This window comes from Patagioenas fasciata, chromosome 12 (genome assembly GCF_037038585.1).
Source record: "Patagioenas fasciata isolate bPatFas1 chromosome 12, bPatFas1.hap1, whole genome shotgun sequence".
Classification (NCBI taxonomy): domain Eukaryota; kingdom Metazoa; phylum Chordata; class Aves; order Columbiformes; family Columbidae; genus Patagioenas; species Patagioenas fasciata.
Window position 1 is genome coordinate 5,175,930 of NC_092531.1, and position 24,060 is coordinate 5,199,989.

The 24,060-nt window shown below is 59.3% G+C and overlaps 1 protein-coding gene and 2 non-coding genes across 8 annotated transcripts; 2 read left to right on the forward strand and 1 right to left on the reverse strand.

Annotated features, from left to right (window-relative positions):
- Positions 1–12,431: 12,431 nt before the first annotated feature.
- TRNAH-GUG (transfer RNA histidin (anticodon GUG)) lies at positions 12,432–12,503 on the forward strand. The gene has a single exon. It is a non-coding gene; the product is annotated as a tRNA-His (tRNA).
- Positions 12,504–12,804: 301 nt separating this feature from the next.
- On the reverse strand, positions 12,805–12,876 carry TRNAH-GUG (transfer RNA histidin (anticodon GUG)). Its single transcript has one exon. It is a non-coding gene; the product is annotated as a tRNA-His (tRNA).
- Positions 12,877–13,731: 855 nt separating this feature from the next.
- Positions 13,732–23,829, forward strand: LOC136106837 (sodium/nucleoside cotransporter 2-like). 6 transcript variants are annotated; one of them, XM_071813696.1, is made up of 19 exons: positions 13,732–13,891; positions 14,391–14,497; positions 14,982–15,128; positions 15,201–15,298; positions 16,050–16,141; positions 16,558–16,747; positions 17,107–17,248; positions 17,990–18,103; positions 18,254–18,331; positions 18,663–18,743; positions 19,057–19,137; positions 19,277–19,402; positions 20,474–20,604; positions 20,807–20,975; positions 21,138–21,335; positions 21,758–21,839; positions 22,841–22,939; positions 23,297–23,408; positions 23,498–23,829. In XM_071813696.1, exons 3-19 carry the CDS (start codon positions 15,060–15,062, stop codon positions 23,619–23,621), a joined length of 1,986 nt encoding a protein of 661 aa, XP_071669797.1. In that variant the 5' UTR covers positions 13,732–13,891; positions 14,391–14,497; positions 14,982–15,059; the 3' UTR covers positions 23,622–23,829. The 6 variants fall into 6 exon arrangements, with proteins under 6 accessions (XP_071669797.1, XP_065703563.2, XP_071669795.1 ...); XM_071813695.1 differs by having other exon boundaries at positions 13,860–13,891; positions 14,349–14,497; XM_065847491.2 differs by lacking the exon at positions 14,391–14,497 and having other exon boundaries at positions 13,732–13,895.
- Positions 23,830–24,060: the final 231 nt, after the last annotated feature.

Here is a 24,060-nt window from a genome sequence, read left to right on the forward strand (position 1 = left end):
GTCCAACCAGACATCCACAGCACCCAGGAACCAGGAGTGGAAATTCCAGAGTGTAGGGAATGGAAGACACAAAAGACACCATGAGGAGAACAAAACATCTGCCAGGAATAGAGAGAATAGCAGGCAGTGTCTGAGGTCTAGCAGCAGACCTCAGTCCCGGCAGATGGGGATGATGAGATCGTTATTAAAATGCAGAAAAGACAGAGGTTCTCAATAAATCTGCCTGGCATTCGGAAGGAAGCAGGATGCAGGGCTGATGGCGTGTGAGATTGAGAATACTTCCACCCTCTGTCAGTAACGAAGGAGGATGTTCAGCAGCATCTGTTGGAGATGGCTCTTGTTAAATACTCAGGCCCAGAAAACACACGCTCAGCATCCCCTGAGAGGGGGATCGAGCTTGTGGTGGTGGGTTTCTGTACAAACACTTCCACACCAGAGGAATCTCAGAGGTCTTTCAATCCCACCCCGTCCCATCACATCCCACCCGTCACTCCTTCCGTGGAAGCTGCACCAGGGCCGTGCTGGGGATCGAACAGGGTCTGTGGTCTGAGCCCACCTGAGACCCCAGAGCCTCCACACCATTTGCTGGGCCCGTTCCTCTTCCAAATTCTGTGGCTTTTTGATGGGTGGGCTCCTGGCCCAACGTAGCACTGTTCTCTGATCTGTGCCCTGTGGGGCATCCACTTTCACCTGAGGCTTCAGCAGAGCCTGGAGGGCCATCAAAAAGATCCCTGAACCAACCTGAGCCCTCAAATTTGAGCTTCTCCTAGGGCAAAGCACCCAGACAGCAACATGGGGCAGCAGGCTGAGGTGAACATCGCTGGGGTGGGAGCTGGGGTGGGTTGGGAGACTCCTTTGTGCTTGGGGAGCTTTGAAGGGGAATCCAGAAGGAAACCAAATGAGCTCCTTGCACCCCGTGTGGCTCAGCACAGGCGTGAGCTGCTCATATTTTTTTCTGCAGTCGTGATGAGACACTAGCGACATCCCTCCATTCGCAGCAGCTCATTTTGGGTTTGAAGGCGCAGCGACAGATTTCTGCATTCGCACCGCCAAACCCGGGCTCCATCTGTGTCTCACGCTGCAGCTGGTGTTGCTCCAGTCCCCTACTGTTACATCCCTTGTGTCTGATGCACGTTGGGACCTGGGTTTGATGCCTGCACTGTAGAGACTGACCCCGATGCCACAACCGTGACCGCGATGCTGCTCCGTCTGCACATCCCCGTGGCCTGGCGGTTGCTGTGGCAGATGGCTGTCATGTAGCATCGCTTGGATGCAGGGCAGGACTGGCAGACGGGAGAGGATCAGGGTGCACACGCTGTGCTGCTTGTGTGCCAGACTCCATGTTTCGGCTGCTTCCTCAAGCAGCCATGGCGGGGGGACCCCGGTGGGATGGGAAACCCCCTGGCGGGGGGTGCTGCTGGCTGCTCACCCAGAAGGACAGAAGCACAGCGGTGGAGCCGCCGCGCACACAGTCCTCAGTCGGGAGGAGAACAACCCGTGGCTGCCCAGAAGTGATTTTTGGCTCACTCTTATGGACCGTGGGGGTAGGGGGCACTGGAGGCCTTCTGCAAGGAGCCAGGGCTGGACCTCTGCACTGCGAGTCCCGCTCCCACCCTCTTCTCCATCTCTGGAGGGTTCAGAAGCTCTTCTCTGTCATCTCTGGGCCGGAGCTCACAGCAGGGTGCTTCCTCTCAGCCATGGCTGCCTGGCTGGGTGAACGCCTGCCGGGCAGGTCGGAGCACGCACCGGGAGCAGCCGGGGAGCGTGTTCCCAGCCCTGCCAGAGCCGTGCTTCCTCAGCCCGGCCGGCTCCGTGGAGCGGCCTCAGCCACCCTGCGCTCCCTGTGCTCCTGCAGCTGGGGACAGGCCAAGAACAGGACACGGGACCTTCCCGGGGTCTAGGGCAGCTCAGGCCACGTGGCCCCAGTCAACCTTCCCTTCCAGTTCAACCCTGGGCGGTGTGGACACAGCCCAGCATCCCCCAGGCAGCACTTTTGGTGACTCAGAGGAAAAGGTCTGTGCTACTGCTTGCTTTGGAGGAGGTGCTGGAAGATGATTCACCCGCTGGTGATGCAGGGGCTCAATTCAGCATTTGATACTTGCCAGTGCGTCACCTGTGGCAGGTGCTGGGTCAGCTGCTACCCCTGACAGCACCATCTCCTGCAGCCCCTTGAATCTCCAGGCCCTTCTACTGCAGCTTCCGATTAAAACAAACAAACAAACAAACAAACGAGTATTGCATTTGGGCAGGAACAAACCCAGGTTCCAGTATAAGTTGGGGAACGACCTGTTGGAGAGCAGTGTAGGGGAAAGGGACCTGGGGGTCCTGGGGACAGCAGGGTGACCATGAGCCAGCACTGGGCCCTTGTGGCCAGGAAGGACAATGGGACCTGGGGTGGGTTAGAAGGGGGTGGTCAGTAGGCCAGAGAGGTTCTCCTGCCCCTCTGCTCTGCCCTGGGGAGACCACACCTGGAATATTGTGTCCAATTGTGGCCCCTCAGCTCCAGAAGGACAGGGAACTGCTGGAGAGAGTCCAGCGCAGCCACCAAGATGCTGAAGGGAGTGGAGCATCTCCCGTGTGAGGAAAGGCTGAGGGAGCTGGGGCTCTGGAGCTGGAGAAGAGGAGACTGAGGGGGGACTCATTCATGGGGATCAATATGGAAAGGGGCAGTGTCAGGAGGATGGAGCCAGGCTCTTCTGGGTGACACCCAGTGACAGGACAAGGGGCAATGGGTGCAAACTGGAACTCAGGAGGTTCCACTGAAAGAGGAGAAGAAACTTGTTGGGGGTGAGGGTGTCAGAGCCTGGCCCAGGCTGCCCAGGGAGGTTGTGGAGTCTCCTTCTGTGCAGACATTCAAACCCGCCTGGACACCTTCCTGTGGAACCTCAGCTGGGTGTTCCTGCTCCACGGGGGGATTGCACTGGATGAGCTTTCCAGGGCCCTTCCAGCCCCTGACATCCTGGGATTCTGTGAAAAGCCATCTCCAGGAACTTAGCAATGTCTGTGGTGGCTCCAGCCGCTTCCCTGCTCAGGAGCACCCTACACAAGCCACGTTGTGCAGGGCAGCAGGGACCAGGGGGATGTCACGTTTGCCGGGTGACACCCCGACTTCCCCCGGGGTCTGGGTACAGCGGGGGATGTGGGGGCTGGAAGATGGCAACCGTGACACCAAAACTTTTCACAGGGGGTGGCCAGAGAGCCGCTGACTGATAAATGACACATCTGTTCTCTTTAAATGAACAAAAACTGGCATAAGGAGTAGGAAGCTGGCATCGTTAGGGGACAGATGGATAAATGTGACATATTGTGAAAGAGCCGAGACAGCTCTCTTAAAGCGAATTTCTTTTTTCCAAAGCTAGTGGCTTTCTTGGAAAGAGCCAGCAGGCACCTGAGGGTGATCCAGCTGAGAGGTCACCTGCATGTCCACAAGCAGGTCCTCCCAGGAGATGAGGGCCGCAGAGAAGTGATGAAATCTGCTAATAATACTGAATTATTCTGGATACTGTGGATGAATGCTAAGAATGACAGGAGGACTTTCAGAGACTAAGCAACTTGGCAATAAAATGAGACAAAAGCCAGTGCTGGGAAGTGACACACGTGGGGAAAGCAGGCCCAGCCTCACGTCTGCAGTGATGGGCTCTGGCAGTCCCTGAAAACATCCCCTCAGCACTCTGCAGAGCTCAGAACTGCAGAAACTCTCAATCAAAACTGACGGGAAGGGTTAGGAAAAGGTGGAGGTGACATCAGAGGTGCCACCGTTCCCTGGTCAGTCCTGGCCTGCGTGTGCTCCTGGTCCCCCCATCCTAAGGATAAAGCGGAGCTGGAAAATGCACAGAGAAGGGTGGCAGGATGGTCAGAGGCTTCTGCACGTGTGCTGTGTGATGGACCAGGGGTCTTTGGCACGAAAAAGAGACAACTGGGTCACAGGGTTGAGATCCATGTGGCTGGGGGAGGTGGGAAGAGCCTGGTAGATCAAGGATAAATGCGAGGAGGGGACTCGGCGCACAGCAGCCCTTCCTGCCATGGGCTGCTGCAGGTGCCTTGTGGTTTAGGGACACAACCTTTGGCAAACCCTTCCCAGGCTGGGAGCATCGCTGTTCCAGCAGCCCCGTGTCCGCACACCAAACGTGTGCCCCACTGGTTGCTCCACAGCACTTAGGAGCCTGCAAGATCCATTCCTCCCTTTCAGATCTCCCAGCTCCCATCAGGCTGGAAGGAACTGGCGCAGAACAGCCATGGCCCTGGACTGGACACTCAGGAGGCCAAACCTCGAATCCTGGGAGCAGTTCTGGGCCCCTCACGCCAAGAAAGGGCTTGAGATGCTGGAGCGAGTTGAGAGAAGGGAACGGAGCTGGTGAGGGACTGGGGCACAAGTGTGATGGGAGCGGCTGAGGGACCTGGGGGTTCAGCTGGAGAACAGGAGGTGAGGGGAGACCTCCTGATCTCTGAACTGCCTGAAAGGAGCTTGGAGCCAGGGGGGTCGGGCTCTGCTCCCCAGGAACAAGCGCCAGGAGCAGAGGAAACGGCCTCAAGCTGCACCAGGGGAGGTTGAGGTTGGATGTGGGGAACAATTTCTTCCCCAAAGGGCTGTGGGGCATTGGAACAGGCTGCCCAGGGCAGTGCTGGAGTCACCATCCCTGGAGGGTTGGACAGACAAGTTGAGGTTCTCAGGACATGGGGCCGTGCTGGGATGGGTTATGGTTGGACTCAATGATCTTGACAGTCTCTTCCAACCAAAGTGATTTTGTGATTCTGTGGCCGCCCACCCCATCTCACTGCCGGGTGCCCTGGGGACGGCAGGAACAGGCTGGCATGGGAGGGACACTCAGCATGAGATGCTTTGCAGCCCCTCTCGCCCCCGCCTAGCGTGGTGAATTGCACAGAAGTGACAAGGGCCAAAAACAAGAGGGAAATCAAGGAGAAACATGGAGAACATGGGCCCACACCAAGTCCCGTGTACGATGTGACACATTGCTCCTCCCAAGCATCACAAACTAGGACATTTCTGTGTCAGCACTCGCACACACGATGCCGACTTGGGCTGTGTTCAGGCCACTCGGACACTGTCTGCTCGCACATGCAGGGTATGCCAACAGCACGTGCAGTTACCAAATGGAACAAATTCTTGCAGGCAGTTTTGCAGTTCCCCAACCTTTCTGTCAAAAGAAATCATTACGTGGTTGATAATATAATTTAAACCACGCTAATTGACCAAAAGAAGAGATGACAACTCGCTGACAGACATCTGCCAGCCCGGAGCTCAGAGGGGCGGTCGTCTCGGCCTCCTGTGCCGCGCTCCGCGCTGACAGCCCCCTGCACATCCACAGCCCTCTGCACATCCACAGCCCCCTGCACATCCACAGCCCTCTGCACATCCACAGCCCCCTGCACATCCACAGCCCCCTGCACATCCACAGCCCCTGCACATCCACAGCCCCCTGCACATCCACAGCCCTCTGCACATCCACAGCCCCCTGCACATCCACAGCCCTCTGCACATCCACAGCCCCTGCACATCCACAGCCCCTGCACATCCACAGCCCCTGCGCATCCACAGCCCCTGCACATCCACAGCCCCTGCACATCCACAGCCCTCTGCACATCCACAGCCCCTGCACATCCACAGCCCCTGCACATCCACAGCCCTCTGCACATCCACAGCCCCTGCACATCCACAGCCCCCTGCACATCCACAGCCCCTGCACATCCACAGCCCCTGCACATCCACAGCCCCTGCACATCCACAGCCCCCTGCACATCCACAGCCCCTGCACATCCACAGCCCCCTGCACATCCACAGCCCCCTGCACATCCACAGCCCCTGCACATCCACAGCCCCTGCGCATCCACAGCCCCTGCACATCCACAGCCCCCTGCACATCCACAGCCCCTGCGCATCCACAGCCCCTGCGCATCCACAGCCCCTGCACATCCACAGCCCCCTGCACATCCACAGCCCCCTGCGCATCCACAGCCCCTGCACATCCACAGCCCCCTGCGCATCCACAGCCCCCTGCACATCCACAGCCCCCTGCACATCCACAGCCCCTGCACATCCACAGCCCCCTGCACATCCACAGCCCCCTGCACATCCACAGCCCCTGCACATCCACAGCCCCCTGCACATCCACAGCCCCGGGCGTCACAACCGCTCTCCGCTGCGATCCGTTATGTCATTAACACTTGACGAGGTGTGGAGAGCCGTGGGGAGCTTCATTTCCACAAAGCCAGGCGCGGAACCCTGGAAACGGGCCAGCGAGAGAGCTGGGTGACAGATCTGAGGAAAAAGAATGACTTCAGGACTGACACCCAGCGGGTGAGAAACGCGGCTTTCACCGACCAATGCCAGGTGTGGGTTAGAGGGAAATTTCCAGACAGCCACTATGTAAACTCTTTGGCCTTATTTTCTTTCTCTTTATAAAATCGTTTCGCGTTGGCTCAAGCCCTGGAGAGCTAAAGCCGCGCTCAGTGCCCCTGGGGACCGGAGCCACAGGAGCTCCCTGCAGCTGCCTCCGGCATTTCCCCAGCAAAACCAGGCTCGTGGTGGGGAAACCTCATGACAGATGCCGGCTTGGTGGCAACAGCTATATTATATCATGCAGATCTCATGGCCTCATCTCCACCCGCTCTCACACTCTGCCCAGCCAGGTCGATGCTTTCAGGGTCCAACCGTGACACAAATTCAGCCCCTGGGAACGTCTGCATCCACAGGGTATTATCTGCCCTGGCCGGGTGCTTGACCCTGCAAGGGCACCGCAGCCTCCAGGTGGGATAAAATGCCTGAATTTCCTTACTGAATGAACAAAGGATGCGGGACCAGCTGGGAGAGCACGGATCTGAATTCAATAGCAAGTGGTAAAGTGGAATTGATTGGCGCCGCCTGCGCTCATCGATCCGAGGCAGAGCAGACTGAGGAGCTGGAGCGTTTGCAGCTCAATCAGAGCGATGTGCTGGTTGGGGGCCCATGCTCGGGGCCTGGGGGGGGACCTGTGTGCCCCAGGAAAGCGTTAATGGAGGGTTTGATTAGTCCAGCTGCAACAGCCCCGCTCACACAGCTGAGTCCTTCTCCAGACAGACTCTCACTGGCTTTACATTGCCGAGGGGGTGAGAATCACTCCTGGCATCTCCCTTATATCTCTTCATAGGGCTGTCACCAGCCATTGGGAAGATGGGCAGGGTGGACAAGAGCAAAACAGGGTCTGTTTTCCCCACGCAGAGGGGAACCATTGCTTTTGCCACTCCAAAAGGGCTGGGTGGCAGGAAATGAAGGTGAGTTGAGAGCGGAGGGCCAGGCAGCGTGCGGCTGCCTGCTTTCTGCCCACTCAGCATCACAAAGAGGGGTGAAGAGGTGGCTGCTCGCGGGCTATAAATCCTGATGCTGCTGTGAGAGAGGCTTGGTCTGGTGGCAGAGACAAAGGCACAGCGAGAGCTGGGGCTGGCAGCTGGAGCCCGGCGGGGGGCACACAAACGTGTGGCTGCAGGGTGGCTGGCTGTCCCCTCCAGCGGGATGCCGGACCCACAAGGAAAGGGCTCAAGCAGCTGCTCCAAGCATTGTGCTCTCTGGAGGTCAGACAGGACAGCTTCAGTGAACCCCTGCTCCAGACATTTTGGGGACTGTTTTTCCTCATTTCTGAACACTGGAGCCAGGCAAGGGGATCCCAAAACTTAACCAAGCAGGAAATCAGTCTGTTGGAGCCTGTTTGCCTGCCCTACGTAGCACTGGCAGACTGGAAAACGTCCTTGGAAGCTTGGGCTTTAGAAGAACCAGAACCATCTCATACACTGTTGTGGGCTCATACAGCCTCTCAAGAGCATCACAGCTGAACGTTCATGTCAAGAAATGCTTGAGTCCTTCTCCTTTAGTCCTTGGTGCATGTTTCATGAGCTAGAAGAGGTGGGTGGTGGGGACAGAGCCATGTCTGGTTGCTTGCAGCTGTCTCCCAGCTCAGGTGTGCTGTCATTTGTCCCCAAATGCCACCTAAACCTTCACCTCCAAACTCATCCCAGTGCCAGGACACTTCCCTGGCCTCTTGTTCCAACATCCTTCCCTGGCCCAGCAGTGCCAGTGGGGATGGAAATATGCGATACTAGGGTATAACTCAGTGAAGTCACTCTGATTTCGTTAGGAAGGAAGGCACGCTTCCCGCAGCAGAGCAAATCACAAGCTGAATTTGTGGCCTGTGAACACCCAGAGATGGCAGGGCTGCCTGTGTCAGGGCATGGTTTTCCACCCCCAGTCAAGCACAGAGTGCCCGCTGCAGCCCTGGCATCCGTCCTGCCTCCCCAGGCACCAGCGCTGCTCCTGGGGACGCTTTAGGGATCTGAGACTGAAGCGGGTGGTGGTGGGGATAACTCTGTCCCCCATCTGCCTCCTTGAGACGGGGACCAGGGGCTCCCCCAGCGAGGGCACAGCTGGAGAGGCCGCTCGAGGGGCAGAGCAGCCCAGACAGCCGTGCAGTGATGAATTGCTCTTGTCCCTGTGCCAGCCAGAAGATTTATGTCTGTGCCACGGAGTGACAGTGTCTGGGCCCAGCAGCACTCTCTGCCTGGCTGCACCGGCGTTTCGACATTGCAGGCACCTTTAAAATCCTGTTGAAGGCAACCCGCAGGCATTGGAGGGCCTGCAGAAAAGACACGGAGGCACGGAGCAGTGTGGGAAGATGGAGGAGCCTGCCCGGGGGCTGAGCAGAGCCCGAGGGGATCAGGTCATCCAGCAGACAGACAGTCCTCAAATGTCCCCAGAAGCTCATCCCCATCCCTCTGTGCTGTGTGGACACGTCCCGGCAGGTCTGAACCATCTGGGACAAACCAGCAGCAAAGAGTTGGTGGGGCCCTGGCAACAGTGCACGATTTTGTTAGGAGCGGTCGTATTCAAATCCTGCTGGGAAGGCAGCCCATGGCAGGACACTGCGTGGGGATGGGGCCACCACCGCCAGCGAGGGGTGGCAGCAGCTCCGTGCCCCTCTCCTGCACCCGCCAGCCCCCGCCGCTTATCTCCGTGTCCACTCACCACCTCCCTGCCCACTGCCATGTTTGACCCGCTCCTCCTTATTGCTGCAGCGTTTATCTCAGTCACGCCTGTTCCAGCAGTTGAGATCATTGTTATTCTGCCGACTTTCCCCTTCCAGACACCTCTGCCAAGCATCCGAAACACGAGCCCCATGGCCACCTCCCTGCCCACTGAGGAGCCCATGCAGTGACACCGTGTGACAGCGCCTGGCACACATGAGCCCTGCCCCGCGCCGGGCCGAACACCGGGATCTAGACCATGGGGACACCTGCTCTACCTGCCCATGCGAGTGCCTGGTCCCCTGGTCACTGTGAGTACCGCTGTAGGTTCTCCATTGGACTGCAGAATCACAGGCTGGTTGGGTTTGACAGGACCTCTGTAGATCCCCCAGCCCACCCGCTCACGCAGGGTCACAGAGCAGATCACACAGGTGGGTCCAGGCGGGTTTGAATGTCTCAGAGAAGGAGACTCCACACCCGCTCTGGGCAGCCTGGGCCAGGCTCTGGCACCTCCCAGCAAAGAAGTTTCTGCTCATGTTCACATGGAGCCTCCTGTGTTTCAGTCTGTGCCCGTTGCCCCTCACCCTGGCGCTGTGCACCGCTGAACAGAGTCTGCTCCATCCTCTGACACCCACCCTGAGACACTGATCAGCATCAATAAGATCCCTCTCAGCTTCTCTTCTCCAGCTGAACAGCCCCAGCTCTCTCAGCCTTTCCTCATCAGAAAGCTGCTCCAGACCCCTCAACGTCTTTGTAGCTCTTTCTGGACTCTCTCCAGTCTTTCTTAAACCGAGGAGCCCAGAACTGGGCATCTCTGTCCTCACCAGGCATGGGCAGCATGTCCTGCCAGAGTGCTCCACATCTCCACACCGTCCCACCTTCTTCCTGGGGTGCCTCTTGCCCACCACCACAGTGCTGACCCAGCGCAGCCATTGTCCATGTGTGAGAGCGTGGACTGGGCTTGTCCTTGCACTGGTGACACAGCCCAGCTCCCGGGCATTGCTGCACACCAGCTCAGCGTGGAGGAAGGTCACAGGAGGCACAGGGCAGCACAAGGACCTCTGCCCTCCACCAGCTTGTGCCTTGAGCTTCAGAGGATGCGATGACCCCACACTCTGCTCCCCATCCTACAGATGTCTGGGTGGGCAAATCTCTCTCCACGGTGCAGCCAAGGGACTGATGATGATGTTAAACTCCCTGGCCATGGCAGGAGACACCAGTGATGCTGCACCCACTTCAGGTCCAGCATGAGGACACAGGTGGCGACAGGGGAGGACACAGGTGGCGACAGGGATGGCCACAGATGAGCAATAGCAGTGTCCCTGCAGCCCGATGGGATCCTTGGAGGGCAGACAAGGGAGCGAGAAGGGCAGCACTGGGGTAGGAGGGCAGTACCAAAAGCCAGGCACACACCCAGGTCATTCAGAGATACCACCAAGCTACACCAATTTGATGTTGTGGAGACCATCTCCCATTGCAAAGGTTCGCAGCACTGCTGGGAGACCAGCACACACCAGCCATGAGGCTGAGGGAAGAAGATGAGGCACAGGCAAAGGGAGGGCAGAAAGGGCTGTTCTGTCTCCTGCCATCACTCTGAGCTCTTTTGGGTTGGATACAAGCAAGACGAGGAGCTCAGGGTGGCAGGAGGGATTATTTCACAGGGTAACCAGGGTGCACAGGCCCTTCCTCTGCTCTGTCCCAAGCCTCAGAAAGACTCTTTTAGATTTAGGATTCACAAGCTAGAGTAGATATCCGAGGATGGACATGGTGCGGGGACATGGCCCTTCCCCGCACGGGCAGCGTGGGCTCAGGACCACCCGCAGGATGGACGTGTGGATGTGCCGGGTGCTGCGGCGGCTGCAGCAGGAGCAGGGGTGCCTGTGACCAGCTCTTCCCACAGCGCAGAGTGTGAGTCATCTGGGCCATCCAGTGCCTTGATTGCTCTAAAAATGTTTTACACAAAAGAAACCCTTTTGATCTCAGGTGTTTTGAATTCTTTGCATATCTCTGAAAAGAAAAGAGCCTTTCATACTCAGAGCACTGTAAAAATCAGCAGCAGTGGTGACGGCAGACAGTCATTAACTATCTACGTGTTTCACTGGGGAGAAGCAGGAGCCGCAGGACAGTGACACCTGCCCCTGTTTCAGGCCACCATTTCATCCCCAGTCCCTCGTTTTCCTCTCTGTGTCCGTAGGCACCACCCTGGTGTGACAAGTCCTTGATGCTGTGATAGAGAGAAGCTTTATTCCCTGAGAAATACCTGGGGGGTGAGAGGTGGGATGTCAGTGGCTGGAAACAGGGACATGGTGAGGGTTGGGATTTGGGACAGGGCGAGGGGAAACGTTGCGGTGAGAATTCTCAATGAGGTTCTCGTGCCCCTCTGCTCTGCCCTGGGGAGACCACACCTGGAATATTGTGTCCAGTTGTGGCCCCTCAGCTCCAGAAGGACAGGGAACTGCTGGAGAGAGTCCAGCGCAGCCACCAAGATGCTGAAGGGAGTGGAGCATCTCCCGTGTGAGGAAAGGCTGAGGGAGCTGGGGCTCTGGAGCTGGAGAAGAGGAGACTGAGGGGGGACTCATTCCTGGGGATCAATATGGAAAGGGGCAGTGTCAGGAGGATGGAGCCAGGCTCTTCTGGGTGACACCCAGTGACAGGACAAGGGGCAATGGGTGCAAACTGGAATACAGGAGGTTCCACTGAAAGAGGGGAAGCAACTTGTTGGGGGTGAGGGTGTCAGAGCCTGGCCCAGGCTGCCCAGGGAGGTTGTGGAGTCTCCTTCTGTGCAGACATTCAAACCCGCCTGGACCCCTTCCTGTGGAACCTCAGCTGGGTGTTCCTGCTCCATGGGGGGATTGCACTGGGTGAGCTTTCCAGGTCCCTCCAACCCCTGACATTATTCTGTGACTCTGTGATTGGGGGTGTCAGGGTTATGCCTGGGAGCAGGGGATGGGCTCAGGATCAGAATCTGGAGCTAAGACAAGGCCAGAGAGGGAGCGTTAGGGTTAGGAGTGGGCTCAGAGAGGGTTAAACCCATGTCTGGGGTGTGGCGAAGGATGGGACACAGGTTTAGACCCGGGGTTGGGGCCCGGGCGGGAGGTGAGAGGGGGTTAGAAGAGAGGGCAGCGATCAAACGCGGGGTGCGGGGTGTGGAGCGGACCAGCGTCACGGCCCTGGCCCAGGTGGGGCTGGGGATCGCGAGGGGCTGATGCGGGGCGGGGCAGGGGCGGTGTTCGGGGCTCAGGACCACGATCGGGCCCCGGAGGCGCCTCAGGGCCGGGGCGGGAGGAGGACCCGCCACTCACCCGCGTCGCCATGGAGACACCGGGGGGCGGAGCGCGGGCCCCTCAGCCCCGCCCCGCGAGGTCTGTGCGTCAGCACTAAAGGCCGCCTGGCGGCCCAGTGCCCCAGAGCCCCGGTAGCGCGCCGTGATCGTATAGTGGTTAGTACTCTGCGTTGTGGCCGCAGCAACCTCGGTTCGAATCCGAGTCACGGCATCGCCCCGGCGGTACCACGGCACACGGGCTCCGATCTCTTTTTCCCTCCGACGCCGTCATTTTTATTTTGATTTCATTGTTTTGTTTTAAATTTTGCCTTATGCCCGTCGTTTACGATGAGTCCCCGGGCCGGGCAGAGCACCGCGACCCGCGGCACCGCCACCCGCCAGGAGACGGGGAAAAAATTATGAAATATCGCCACGACGTGAAAAATAAAGATCTACGGTGCCGCCACGGAGGGGAAAATGTTTAAATAAGCGAAAAAAACGCGAGCCCGTGTGCCGTGGTACCGCCGGGGCGATGCCGTGACTCGGATTCGAACCGAGGTTGCTGCGGCCACAACGCAGAGTACTAACCACTATACGATCACGGCGCGCTACCGGGGCTCTGGGCGCGCAGGCCGCCAATCGGCCCTTAGTGCTGACTGCCGAGCGCGCCGCGGGGTGGCACCGCGTTCCACGCGTGGGGCGGGGCCGCGGGGTTTGCGCACCCGTTCTGTGCTTGCGAGTGCGGCGCGCGGTTTGCCCGAGCAGCGGGTGAGGCTGCGGTGGGCGCCCGGGCTCCGTGCGTCCCGTCGGAGCAGCCCACGAGTGGGCCGCCTTGGGGATTTTACTCCTCACCACACACGTGGGTGGGTGCTGGGCGCTCTCACGGTGCACCAAGCACCGCTCTCACGCTGCATCAGCTTTAGCACCGTGGCTGGATATCATCCGCAGGGAGAAGGTGCTGCCCGTGTGCGCTGGAAGCTGGCACTGGGAGCGCTTGCACAGGGGCGCCGTGTCGCGCGTGGACACTCCGTGCCGTCGTTAATCAGCGATCTCTGAGCCTGTACCTGCTAATCCCTGGCGCTGGAGCCGCATCGCTTCACCGCTCTGTGCACAAAAAAACCCTCAAAACAATAAAGCAGGGCAGGTATCGGCCGGGTGCGACTCCCACTGTCCCGCGTGAAAAAGCGGTTTCCACGGCGCGGGGCCAGGATGAGTTTTGCCTGGGGCCCTGCGCAAGCACGGGCTGATGATGACACTTGGTGCCGACACCGCTCCCGGGAGACGTTTCCCGGGGAAAGGCCGAGGTTCTGCTTTGGTTACCTCCCCCGAGGCTCCTGTCGCCGGGGGGTGAAACTATCCCCGGACAACCCCCCAGGGCAGCGCCGCGGCCACCCCGCCGGCTCCTCCGCGCAGCCCTGCGGGCGGCCGGGTGTGAGTCCCGGTGTGAGTCCGGTGTGAACCCCGTGTGAACCCGGTGTGAGCCCGGTGTGAGCCCCGGGAGGCGTCGGGGCGGCCCCGGCCCCACCGCGCCCAGCCCAGCTCTTTGGACCGAGCTGTTAATCGGTAACCGGGGCCGGGAAGCCGCGCGGCCGCGGGGCTGGAGAGCGAGTGTGGAGGCCGGTGGGTACGAGCCGGGGTGGACACGGGGACAGGGGAGACGTGAGGGCACCCTGGGGGGGTCCCTGAGCGCTGATGGGACTGGGGGGATCACTGAGCCCAGGGAGGTTCTGATGGGTGTCCCTGAAATGGCAGTGGGTCTGGGGAGGGATGTCTTCCTGATCCCTGCCAGGGTCCTGGAGAGGGGTCCTGGGGGGCACCGGGGGTGCTGGGGGACCTGGAGGATGTCTGGGGTCTTGGGTTCCCACCACAGCGTTGCTGCCAAGGAGCCATGAGCCCAGGGACATGCGGGAGGCCAGCACGCCTCAGTGGTCCCCTTGGCAGCTCCACTGGCCCAAGGAGCCCATGGCCACCCTGAGGTCCCACGCTGAGCAGGATGTTCGGCAAAACTCCCCGCCTCCACTCACTCCGTGTGGGACTGGGTCTCTCCCTTCTGTGGCCCCTAATTCTCACGCTGCAGGAAGCAGGTGACAACCCTGCTGTCTGCACCTCCTCCATGCAGACCTCAACCCCCGGGCACAGCAAGGACAAGCCCTCACGCAGACGTGCTCCTACAGCCAGTCACTGCCTTCTCTGTGACTTCTCTGCTCTTCCTTCACCCTTCTCCAGGTAGAGTGTCCAAATGGGATGCTCCAGGAGTTCCTGCCCTGTCATAACACTGGTTCTTCTGGCTTTGCTGGACCGGTTCTCCCAGTATGATCTTGCTTCAGGGCCAGTCCCCATGCAAACTACCTCAGATCACTTCCCATTGCTTCTGGGCTGTACTAGTTCTCAACACAAAAGAACCTTCTTCCTTATCTTACTGGTGCACCAAGAGCTTGCAGTGAAGAGTGCAGGCAGATTTATTTTTTGCAAAAATCCCCCTTGCAAAGGGGCTCACGGAGGCTGGTGGCCACGGCCACCAACTGGGGGTACCAGCTGTCCCTGCTGCGGCTAAGCCTCTGCTGCAGTTCCTTGGAAGGATGGAAGAGTGAAGTCCACCAGCACCACGGCTGGAATGGATCCCATGGGATGGTCCCTTGATACGCAGGTGCAGGGTCTCCTCTCAGAGACCCAAAATTGAAAAGCGGGGTTGGACTTTCATCCTTCCCAGGGCTGATCCCATCCGAGCCAGCGTTGGTCGCTCGCGGTGCTGTTTCTCTGATGCGCTGAAGCTGCTGCACTGCTGGAGATGGAAGAAAACCCCATAACCCTGGCCAGCCTTGAGAAGGGCACGGATAACCTGGCTTTCAGCCCCCTGGTAAGTCCTCCCCTCCCCTCGTGTCAGGGCACAGGAGCCGCTCAGTGTGTCCCCGCTAATGGTGTTTTCCAGGGAGAGAAGGGACTCTGTGATGAAAGTGATGGTCCACATGGTGAAGGCAAGGAGGAGAGGGGAGGAGAAGGGGAAAGGGGACCTTCCTCCCACCACAGGTAGGATAACCCCTGGAGATGCGTGTGTCGGGGGTGTTTCCAGTGGTCATAGCAAGTCCTGAGGCAATGGCAGAAGATGTGCCAGGGAGGGTCAGTGGGACATGAGGAAAAGGTTCTTCACCCAAAGGTGCTGGACACTGAACAGGCTCCCAGGGAGGTGTCACAGTCCAACCTGACGGTGTTCAAGAAGAGACTGGACAACGTCCTCAGACACACGGGGTGACCTGTGGGGTGTCCTGTGCAGGGACAGGAGTTGGACTCAATGATCCTTGTGGGTCCTTCCAGCTCAGGACATTCTATGATTCTAAGTCTGCAATCCTTGGGCCAGCATTTCTCCTGGAGCCAAACCAGGCTTGCACATACCTTGTCTGGGAGCAGAGCATGGTCATATTGACCACACAGGGCACAAGGTGCCTGATGGCTCCATATGGCTTCATAGACTGGCAGTGACAGGTCTCTGTCCCTATAGCAGCCACCCAGAGAAAGCCTTTGCTTGTGGTGCCTGGGGTGCTGAGCTGTGCAGTGGGGTGTTCCCTGCCATAATGGACCAGCTCCTGGGAGCGGTCAGCAGAGCTGCTGCAGGGCACAGTCCACCTGCACCACCACGCTGCTGCCACGGCCCCCTGGCAGGAACAGTCACGACCTGGCTCCCTTGGGCTGGGTAGGCTTGGGTAGGGTTGGGATGGGTTGGGTTGATCTTCAGGATCCATCATCTGTGCCTCTCACGTCTCTGGTGTGTGACCCTCCCCAGGAAGGCCCTGCAGTCGGTATCCAAGGCACAGCGCTTCTGCAAGGCTCATGCCAAGATGTTGAGAATGGTTGTCCTGGGGCTCCTTGGAGTAGGTGAGGACTTCCCAGTACTGAGACCCCATCTCCGCACCCCTTTGGCTGGTCGTGTCCCTGGCCACCAAGTGCTGGGCACATCCACCCACGTGGAGGTTGCTTCTTCCCTCACCAGCCCCACCGCCCGCCTCCTCCTCACCTCACCACTCCTGTCCATGAGGGCTCCCTGTCCTCCTGCTGTCCAAGGGGTTTGCTGTGCCTCCTCTGCTGGCCCCGTGTGCCCCAGACAGCTGAGCTGCTGTCCCCAGTGAGCTGGGCTGCTGTCCCTAAGTCCTCCCCATGTGCAGATGAGAGCCTCAAAGGTGGCTAGGGAAGGTCATCTAGAGGAACTTAACCTCATTGTTGGCCCTGGTTGGTGTTACGAGTCCGTGACCCTATGGCCCTGATGTTTCTGACCCCCAATGTGCCTTCTCCAGCCTACCTGTGCTACTTCATTGCGGCCTGTTGGCTCAACTTCCAGAGAGCCCTTGCCTTGGTCATCCTGACTGCTGTGGTTGCCTTCTTCGTCTGCTGGCACCTCTTCAAGAAGCACTGTGGGGCAAGGGTATTGCTGCTCCTCAGCCCTGTTGTTGAATGCTTCCAGAAGTCCTGGCCGTGGCTGAAATGGTGAGTCAGGGATCGGCAGAGCCACGTCCCACCCGCACCCGGTCCCCTTGCCCACGGCTGCCCCACCAGAGCCAGGCTGGTGTGGCCGACAGCCGGTGGCATGGGACACAAGCCCCAGTGCTGTGAGTATGAGGCATGGCCCGACCTGGGGACACTTGAATGCTGTGACGGAAACATCTTGCTGCTCTGCCTCGTTAATGTGGTGGACACTCACACCCCTCATTTTTGTCCAAGACCCAGGTTTCATCAGATGCTTGGACCTAATGGTGGCAGCTCCCACACAGTTAGCTCCTGCCCTTCATGAGCTGCTGTCCCCATGGGGACATCCTCTCTGTGACAGTCTGGGATCTCCTTTGCAGGCTGCTGTGGGTGGCCCTCCTGGGAGGCCTGATTGCGTGGTTGGCCTTGGACACCTCCAGAAACCCAGAGCAGCTCATCTCCTTAGCTGGATTTGGCTTCTTGGTGCTGCTCCTGTTTGCCTGCTCCAAGCATCACTGCGCAGTACGTGTTTCAGGTGTATTGGCCATCGGTCCCCTCGCAGGAGGTGGCCACCCAGCACTGGGAGCAAGTGCTTCCTTCTCGCTGGCGCATCGCTGAAGCTCACTGGGGAAGCAGCAGCCCAGCAGGGCTCCTCGGCACAGCCTGGGGAGCCGAGCTGGTTGGGCAGATGGAGCCTAAAGCTGTGTCACCGCTTTCCTTCCCTCTGCTCAAGCCGGTGCTCCCCCACCGTGCGTCCATCCTCTTTTCCACAATGTCCCGCATGGTGGATCAGACCCAGAGACCCAGCACTAGACCCATGTCTGAGCATCAGGTGCCTGCAGGTAGAAGGTGGACCTGAGCTTCAGGTGGCTTGGGTGGTTTGGGCAGAAATGATTGAAGTCCCAGTGGCTTCCAACCCAACCTGCTTCGATATTTTGGGCAATCCCTCCATCCCCTTCCCCAAAGGAACAGGAAGTTTTGCTCTAGAGGGTCTGTACTACCAGCCAAACCACATGCCTGTCTCTCCCTGGGTAAGCCTGGCAGGTCATGTCCCACCAGACAGTTCCTGCATTCCAACTCATCTGCTTCTACTATCACCAAGCAATGTTCATGGGTTTTCATGACATTTTATTAGTGTCCCATGACCCTCACCCAGGGCGCAGTGAGCTGGTGTTTGCCGTGGGCGGCTGTCAAAGGAAGCTCGAGAGGACAGGCTGTTGGCTTTGCTAACATCTCAATCTCCATCCTGCTCTTGGTCTCCAGGTGTCCTGGAGAGCTGTTTTCTGGGGCCTTGGCTTGGAGTTCTTGTTCGGACTCTTTGTCCTCCGAACAACCCCCGGTGTCCAAGCTTTCCAGTGGCTGGGTGACCAGGTCCAGGTACCGTGTCTACTCACTCTGTCCTCACTCTGCTCCTCTGGTGGGGGGAAACGAGGAGCTGGGGTACAGACCCCTGCTGGGTAGAAGTGCGATGTCAGGGAAAGAGCTGATGGACACCTCCATCCTACCATGTCACTCCCCCACTTGCAGGTCTTCCTGGGCTACACCACAGCCGGCTCCGGCTTCGTCTTTGGGAACACGCTCATTCAGGATGTCTTTGCCTTCCAGGTCAGCTTGGGGAAGGGGGTGTGGGAGGGGGAGGCAGACCCTGGTTTTCTTGGGTTTCTCCTGGCCTAGCTGGGTCCTGGAGGGCATGGAGTTGAATGTAGCTGGAGCAGAGCTCAACCAGCGCAAGAACGGGTCTCCCTCAGCTTTCCACCCGCCTGTGGACCCCCTCGATGCCATGGGGGATCTGCACTGGCTCTTGTCAGTCCTGCCAGCCTGGCCCGGTGCTGTGGCACCCCATGGCCAGCTCATGAGACGCAGGATTGTCCCCAAGTGCACTGAGATGTGCTGCTCAGCCCTCCTTTAACGCCCTGCCCTGGTGCCTTGCCTGCAGACTCTGCCCATCATTGTCTTCTTCAGTTGTGTGATGTCCATCCTCTACTACCTCGGCATCATGCAGTGGCTCATTCTCAAGGTAGGGCCTCCCAGCTGGCTCTGGGATGGCGGTGGAAACCAGAACCTGGTGGCTTCTCTGACTACTGTGATCAGGATGTCCCAGAAAACATGGGGTGGCACTAATTTGGGGTGATTTGTCCTGCTAAAAGAACAGACACAAAGCCCCCTTTCCGTGCACATCCTCCTGAGAAAGCCAAGCTCCAGGGCTGATGCTGCCGCCTGGTCTATGGGTGCTTCCCGAGGTCTCCTCTGTGCGGGAGGCCCGAGCACTGCCCTGCTTTGGGGAGGGTGCCAGGCGCCTTTGTGAACGTGGTGGCCTTGTCTTTTCCCAGATCTCCTGGGTGCTTCAGGTCTCGATGGGCACCACTCCCACTGAGACCCTGAGCGTGGCAGGAAACATCTTTGTGGGACAGGTAAGGTCCTGGGCGGGAGATGCAGCCCCTCAGCCCTTGCAGCTGAGCCTGCCCTGGAGGAAGGGTCTTCTCCGTTCCCAGGAGACCTGCATCCCTGCATGGCCGTGCTTCAAGGACAACGGGGTTTTCTCTCTCGCAGACCGAGGCCCCGCTGCTCATCCGCCCGTACCTTGCAGACATGACCTACTCAGAAGTCCACGCTGTGATGACTGGTGGCTTCTCCACCATTGCGGGCAGTGTGATGGGTGCCTACATCTCCTTTGGGGTGAGTGCACCAGCAGACGTGCCAGACGCTCCCTGTTCCGGGATCCTGACAAACAAGACCTGCCCTGGGCTTGCAGAGGGGAGGAGACCCACAGCACGTGTCCCACGGCCCATAAGCAGGATGAGGGCTGGGGGCTTCCAGCTTCACCTTTGCTGGCCTGGCCGAAACCCCTGAGCCCTGCGGAGCAGAAGGCACTGCCATGGGATCTTCACTGCCTGTCCAAATCACGGGATGATTCAGCCTGGAAGGACCCTTCTGGGCATCTCTGATCCACCCTCCTGCCCAAACGAGGTGATGGCCAAGCCCAAGGAGATGCCCAGAGCCTTGTCCAGCTTGGTGGGGAACATCCCCATGGATGGAGATCTCCCTCCACCTATCTGGTCCACTCCACGGGTGCCCTGTGGGGTGGCAAACAATTGTTTCCCTTATATCCAACTGGAATTTCCCCACTGAAACCGTGTCCTTGCTTCTCACCCTTTCACTGGGCATTCCCTCCAACCCCCTTTGTGAGTAGTTGGGAACAGCAACTACAACCCCCTCAGGCCTCTTTTTTCCCGACCGAACAATCCAGCTCCTCCATATCCCTTGGTGGTCCCACGCCCTGGTGGTCTCAGCCCTGGACACGGTGTCCGAACAAGGCCTCATCAGAGCTCTGTAATGGGGAATAAATCTCCCTCTCAGCCTGCAGACTGAGCTCCTGCTATTTAAACATTAATTAGTCTCTTTAAACGAGGAGCCAAGGGTGGAAGGTCAGGGAAATGAGACATTGCCACTCGGCGGGCAGGGGAGGGGTGAGACTGGGAACTTGGCTCTTTGTCAGCAGGTAAAAGTTTGCAACCTTGCACCACCTATTGCTCTGATATTGACAAAAAGGGACAAGGAAGTGGCACGAATCATCATGATTAGGTCAAACAGCAGGAGAGATTATCGTCTCGAGGCCGTGATGGCTGCGGTGCCAGCGGTGCCTCCACCCAGACGAGTTGCCCATCGTGCCAACTAGGCATGTGCTGGGACACCGAGGGTGGCGTGTCCTTGGACGCAGGTGCCTAAGCCCACGGTCTGGCCTTGCAGATAGACGCGGCGTTGCTGATCGCAGCCTCCGTGATGGCTGCGCCCTGCGCCCTTGCCATGTCCAAGCTCGTCTACCCTGAGGTGGAGGAGTCCAAGTTCAAGGGCAAAGCCAGTGTCTACCTGGCCAGCGGGTGAGTGCGAGGAGAGGGATGGGGTCGCGGGGTGTCCTGCCAGGGTGGGGAAGCCACGGTGGGGTTTGGGGACATAAGTGGACACTGTGGGTGGCCTGAGGTTGGGAGAACCTGTGGCTTGCAGGCAACCCCAGGACGAGAGCTGACCTGGCACAGGGGACGCGCGGCCACACCAGCCCATCGGGGTCTTTTTGCCGTGCAGGGAGGAGCGGAACATCCTGGAAGCTGCCAGCAACGGAGCGGCCGCCTCCGTGGGGCTTGTGGCCAACATCGCGGCCAACCTCATCGCCTTCTTGGCAGTGCTGGAGTTCATCAACGCTGCCTTGCGCTGGTTTGGGGAGATGGTGGACATCGAGGGGCTCTCCTTCCAGGTATCCCCAAGGGCAGCCCCACGGTCCAGGCTGCCAAATCCTGCATCCCCCAGCTTCGCCTGCTGCTGAGACCCTTGTTGGGTGTTTGGCAGGCGCTGGCAGAGGATGTCCAACTGGGGATGGTCAGCTCTGACTTGCTCCCTCCTGGGATGCTTTTCCCAGGTGATTTGCTCCTACGTCCTCATGCCCGTGGCCTTTCTCATGGGGGCAGACTGGGCAGACTCGCCGCTGGTGGCCGAGCTCTTGGGGATCAAGATCTTCCTGAACGAGTTTGTGGCGTACCAGCAGCTGGCCACGTACAAGAGGAATCGGCTGTCAGGCCTGGAGGAGTGGGACGGGAGCCGCAAGCAGTGGATATCTGTGAGGGACACAGGAATGGAGCCAGTCCGAACGGGGCATGGGGCCTGGCTGGTCAGATGGGTGGTGGGCTTGCAAGGGGCTGACGGAGCTGGGGCTGGGAGGGCACTATGGCCAACTAGACTGGGATGTCCACTCACTGCTGGGTACAGGGTTATCCCGAAGGAGTCAGTGAAGCTCTTTCTCAGTGATCCCGCCCCTTGGTGGGGCAGATCATGGTGCTACAGGGTCCCTGGTTCCCCTGGGGCAGACTGCCCACCACCTCCATCCCCGCTCCCAAACATAAATGAAGGGGAAAGGATTGGGGTGGGGGACTTATCTCCATCGAGTCTGGCTGGGCTGGGAGCTGCGACACGGCGCTCAGCTCCGGGCTCTCCGGGGCTGCTCCTGGGCTGAGGTGACCGTCCTGTCACTGTGCCCAACAGGAGAGAGCTGAGACCATCGCTACCTTTGCGCTCTGTGGATTCGCCAACCTCAGCTCCATCGGGATCATGCTGGGGGGCCTGGGTGAGTGTGACCGCGTCGGGTGCCAGGGAGCACGGGCTCGGCTGGAGCAGCAGGAATTTCCTGCCCACGAGCATCCTGTTGGGTCTCTGCCATCACACCAACGAACAGGATTTGCATGAAGTGACAGAGTCACAGAACCATAGAATAGTTTGTGTTGGAAGGAACCTTAAAGTTCACCTAGTTCCACCCCCCCAGCCATGAGCAGGGACATCTTCACCAGCTCAGGTTGCTCAGAGCCCCGTCCAGCCTGGCCTGGGATGTCTCCAGGGATGGTTCATCCACCACCTCTCTGGCCAACCTGGGCCAGGCTCTCACTCCACTCGTGGGGAAGAATTTATTCCGTATATCTTATCTAAACCTCCCCTCTTTCAGTTTAAAGCCATCACCCCTTGTCCTGTCATTATACGCCCTGTAAAAAGTCCTTCTCCAGCTTTCTCCCAGGTTCCCTTTAGGTACAGAAAGGTCACACTGAGGTCTCCCGGAGCTTCTCTTCTCCAGCTGAACACCCCAGCTCTCTCAGCCTGTCCCCCAGCAGAGCTGTTCCAGCCTTGGATCATTTCTGGGGCTCCTCTGGACCCAGAGCTGAACCGGCACTGCAGGGAGGGTCTCACCAGAGCAGGGCAGAGGGCCAGAATCCCCCCCAAACCTGCTGGTCACTCCTTCAGTGCAGCCCAGGATATGGCTGGGTTTTGCACTGCACCCATGGGCAGGAGCACACGCGTGTCCCATAAGCCCAGGTGCCACCCAGCCATGGGGTAAAGAGCAGAGACTCCAGCGCTGAGAGCACCGAGGGCTCTGGCTGATCACCCGTGGGTGTCCACCAGGACGGGCACACAGCGCGTTGGGTGCTGCCTGGGACCACCTTGTCCCCCAGACACCAGAGGTTGGGTGGGCACCACGTGGCAGAGCTGTGGCCCTGGGACATTTCCCTCCCTGTCCCCAGGCCGGGGCAGAGCTGGAGCAAGGATCCAACTCGCCCCAGTCTGCGCTTCGCCCCGCAGCCTCCCTGGTGCCCGAGCGCAAGGGTGACTTCGCCTCCATCGTGCTGCGAGCGCTGTTCACCGGCATCTGCGTCTCCATGCTCAACGCCTGCCTGGCAGGTGGGTCCCAGAAAGCGCTGGGGAGGGACAGGCAAAGGGCTGGAGACCCCTATGAACACAGGTGCGGGGATGGGGACAGATGGGGTGCCCTCTGCCAGGGCTGCCAAACCCTCTGCTGTGCCCCTATGGCTTCGCCAGGGGCTGCCCAAGCGCAGGAGCTGCGGCCCCTCATCCAGCACCGGGCTGGGACTGGGACATTTGAGGCTCTGCGAGGAGCTCTGGGGTCCCAGGGGTTGAGGTGGGATGGCGCATGGAACCTGTGAGCGCAGGCCCAGGATGTGCAACAAGCACAGTCAGGGTGTGGGATTTGCGAGCACGGTCCTTCGACAGCCCCGACCAGGAGACCTTGTCCCCCAGGTCTCCTCCACGTGCCAACAGAGGTGGGCGACTGCGTGACCTTCCTCAGCACCACCAACTTCAGCTCCACCAGCTACACCACCTACACGTGCTGCCAGCAGCTCTTTGCCAGGTGGGTGCGAAGGTCCCCAAGGCCACGTAGTCCTGCGTGGGGATGCAGCGGTGGGGCAGCAGCTCCTGACCGTGCTCCTCTCCCTCCAGCACGGAGCTCGTGAACGGGACGCTCTCCTTCAGCGGAGCCTGGGCCGGGCTGGCGCAGAGCGAGCCGTGCCTGGCGCAGTGCTGCGGGCGCTACAACCACACGTCCTGCATGGGGACAGCCTAGGGACAGCTGCCTGCGCTGGGGACAACGGCCTGGCAGCACCGGGGTCCGCCAGGACCGGCCCAAAGGTGGAAAAAGCCCCGTCAGAGACCTGTGTGTCTGTTGTTCTCTGCTGCGGTGACGATGGACATCCCTGTTGCAACCAGCACCCTCAGGTGCCAGCCCTGCGGACACAGAGGAACTGCTCCCAAATAAATCATGGAAATCCCCACCTGCTCGCCCTCAGCGCTCTCTGGTCCCCGACCGTCCCACACAGCACGAGATGCTCGGCTCAGGCTGCATCTGCGGTGGCCAGTGAGTGTCCGCTGGGACCTCAGCACCCGCAGAGTCCGTCCCCAGCCACCCTCTTCTCCCTACAGGGTGTGGATGGGGGAACAGCCACGACCTGAAGACATTTACCAAACCGCCCCATCCTGCACCCAGGTGTGTCTTTTCCGCAAGG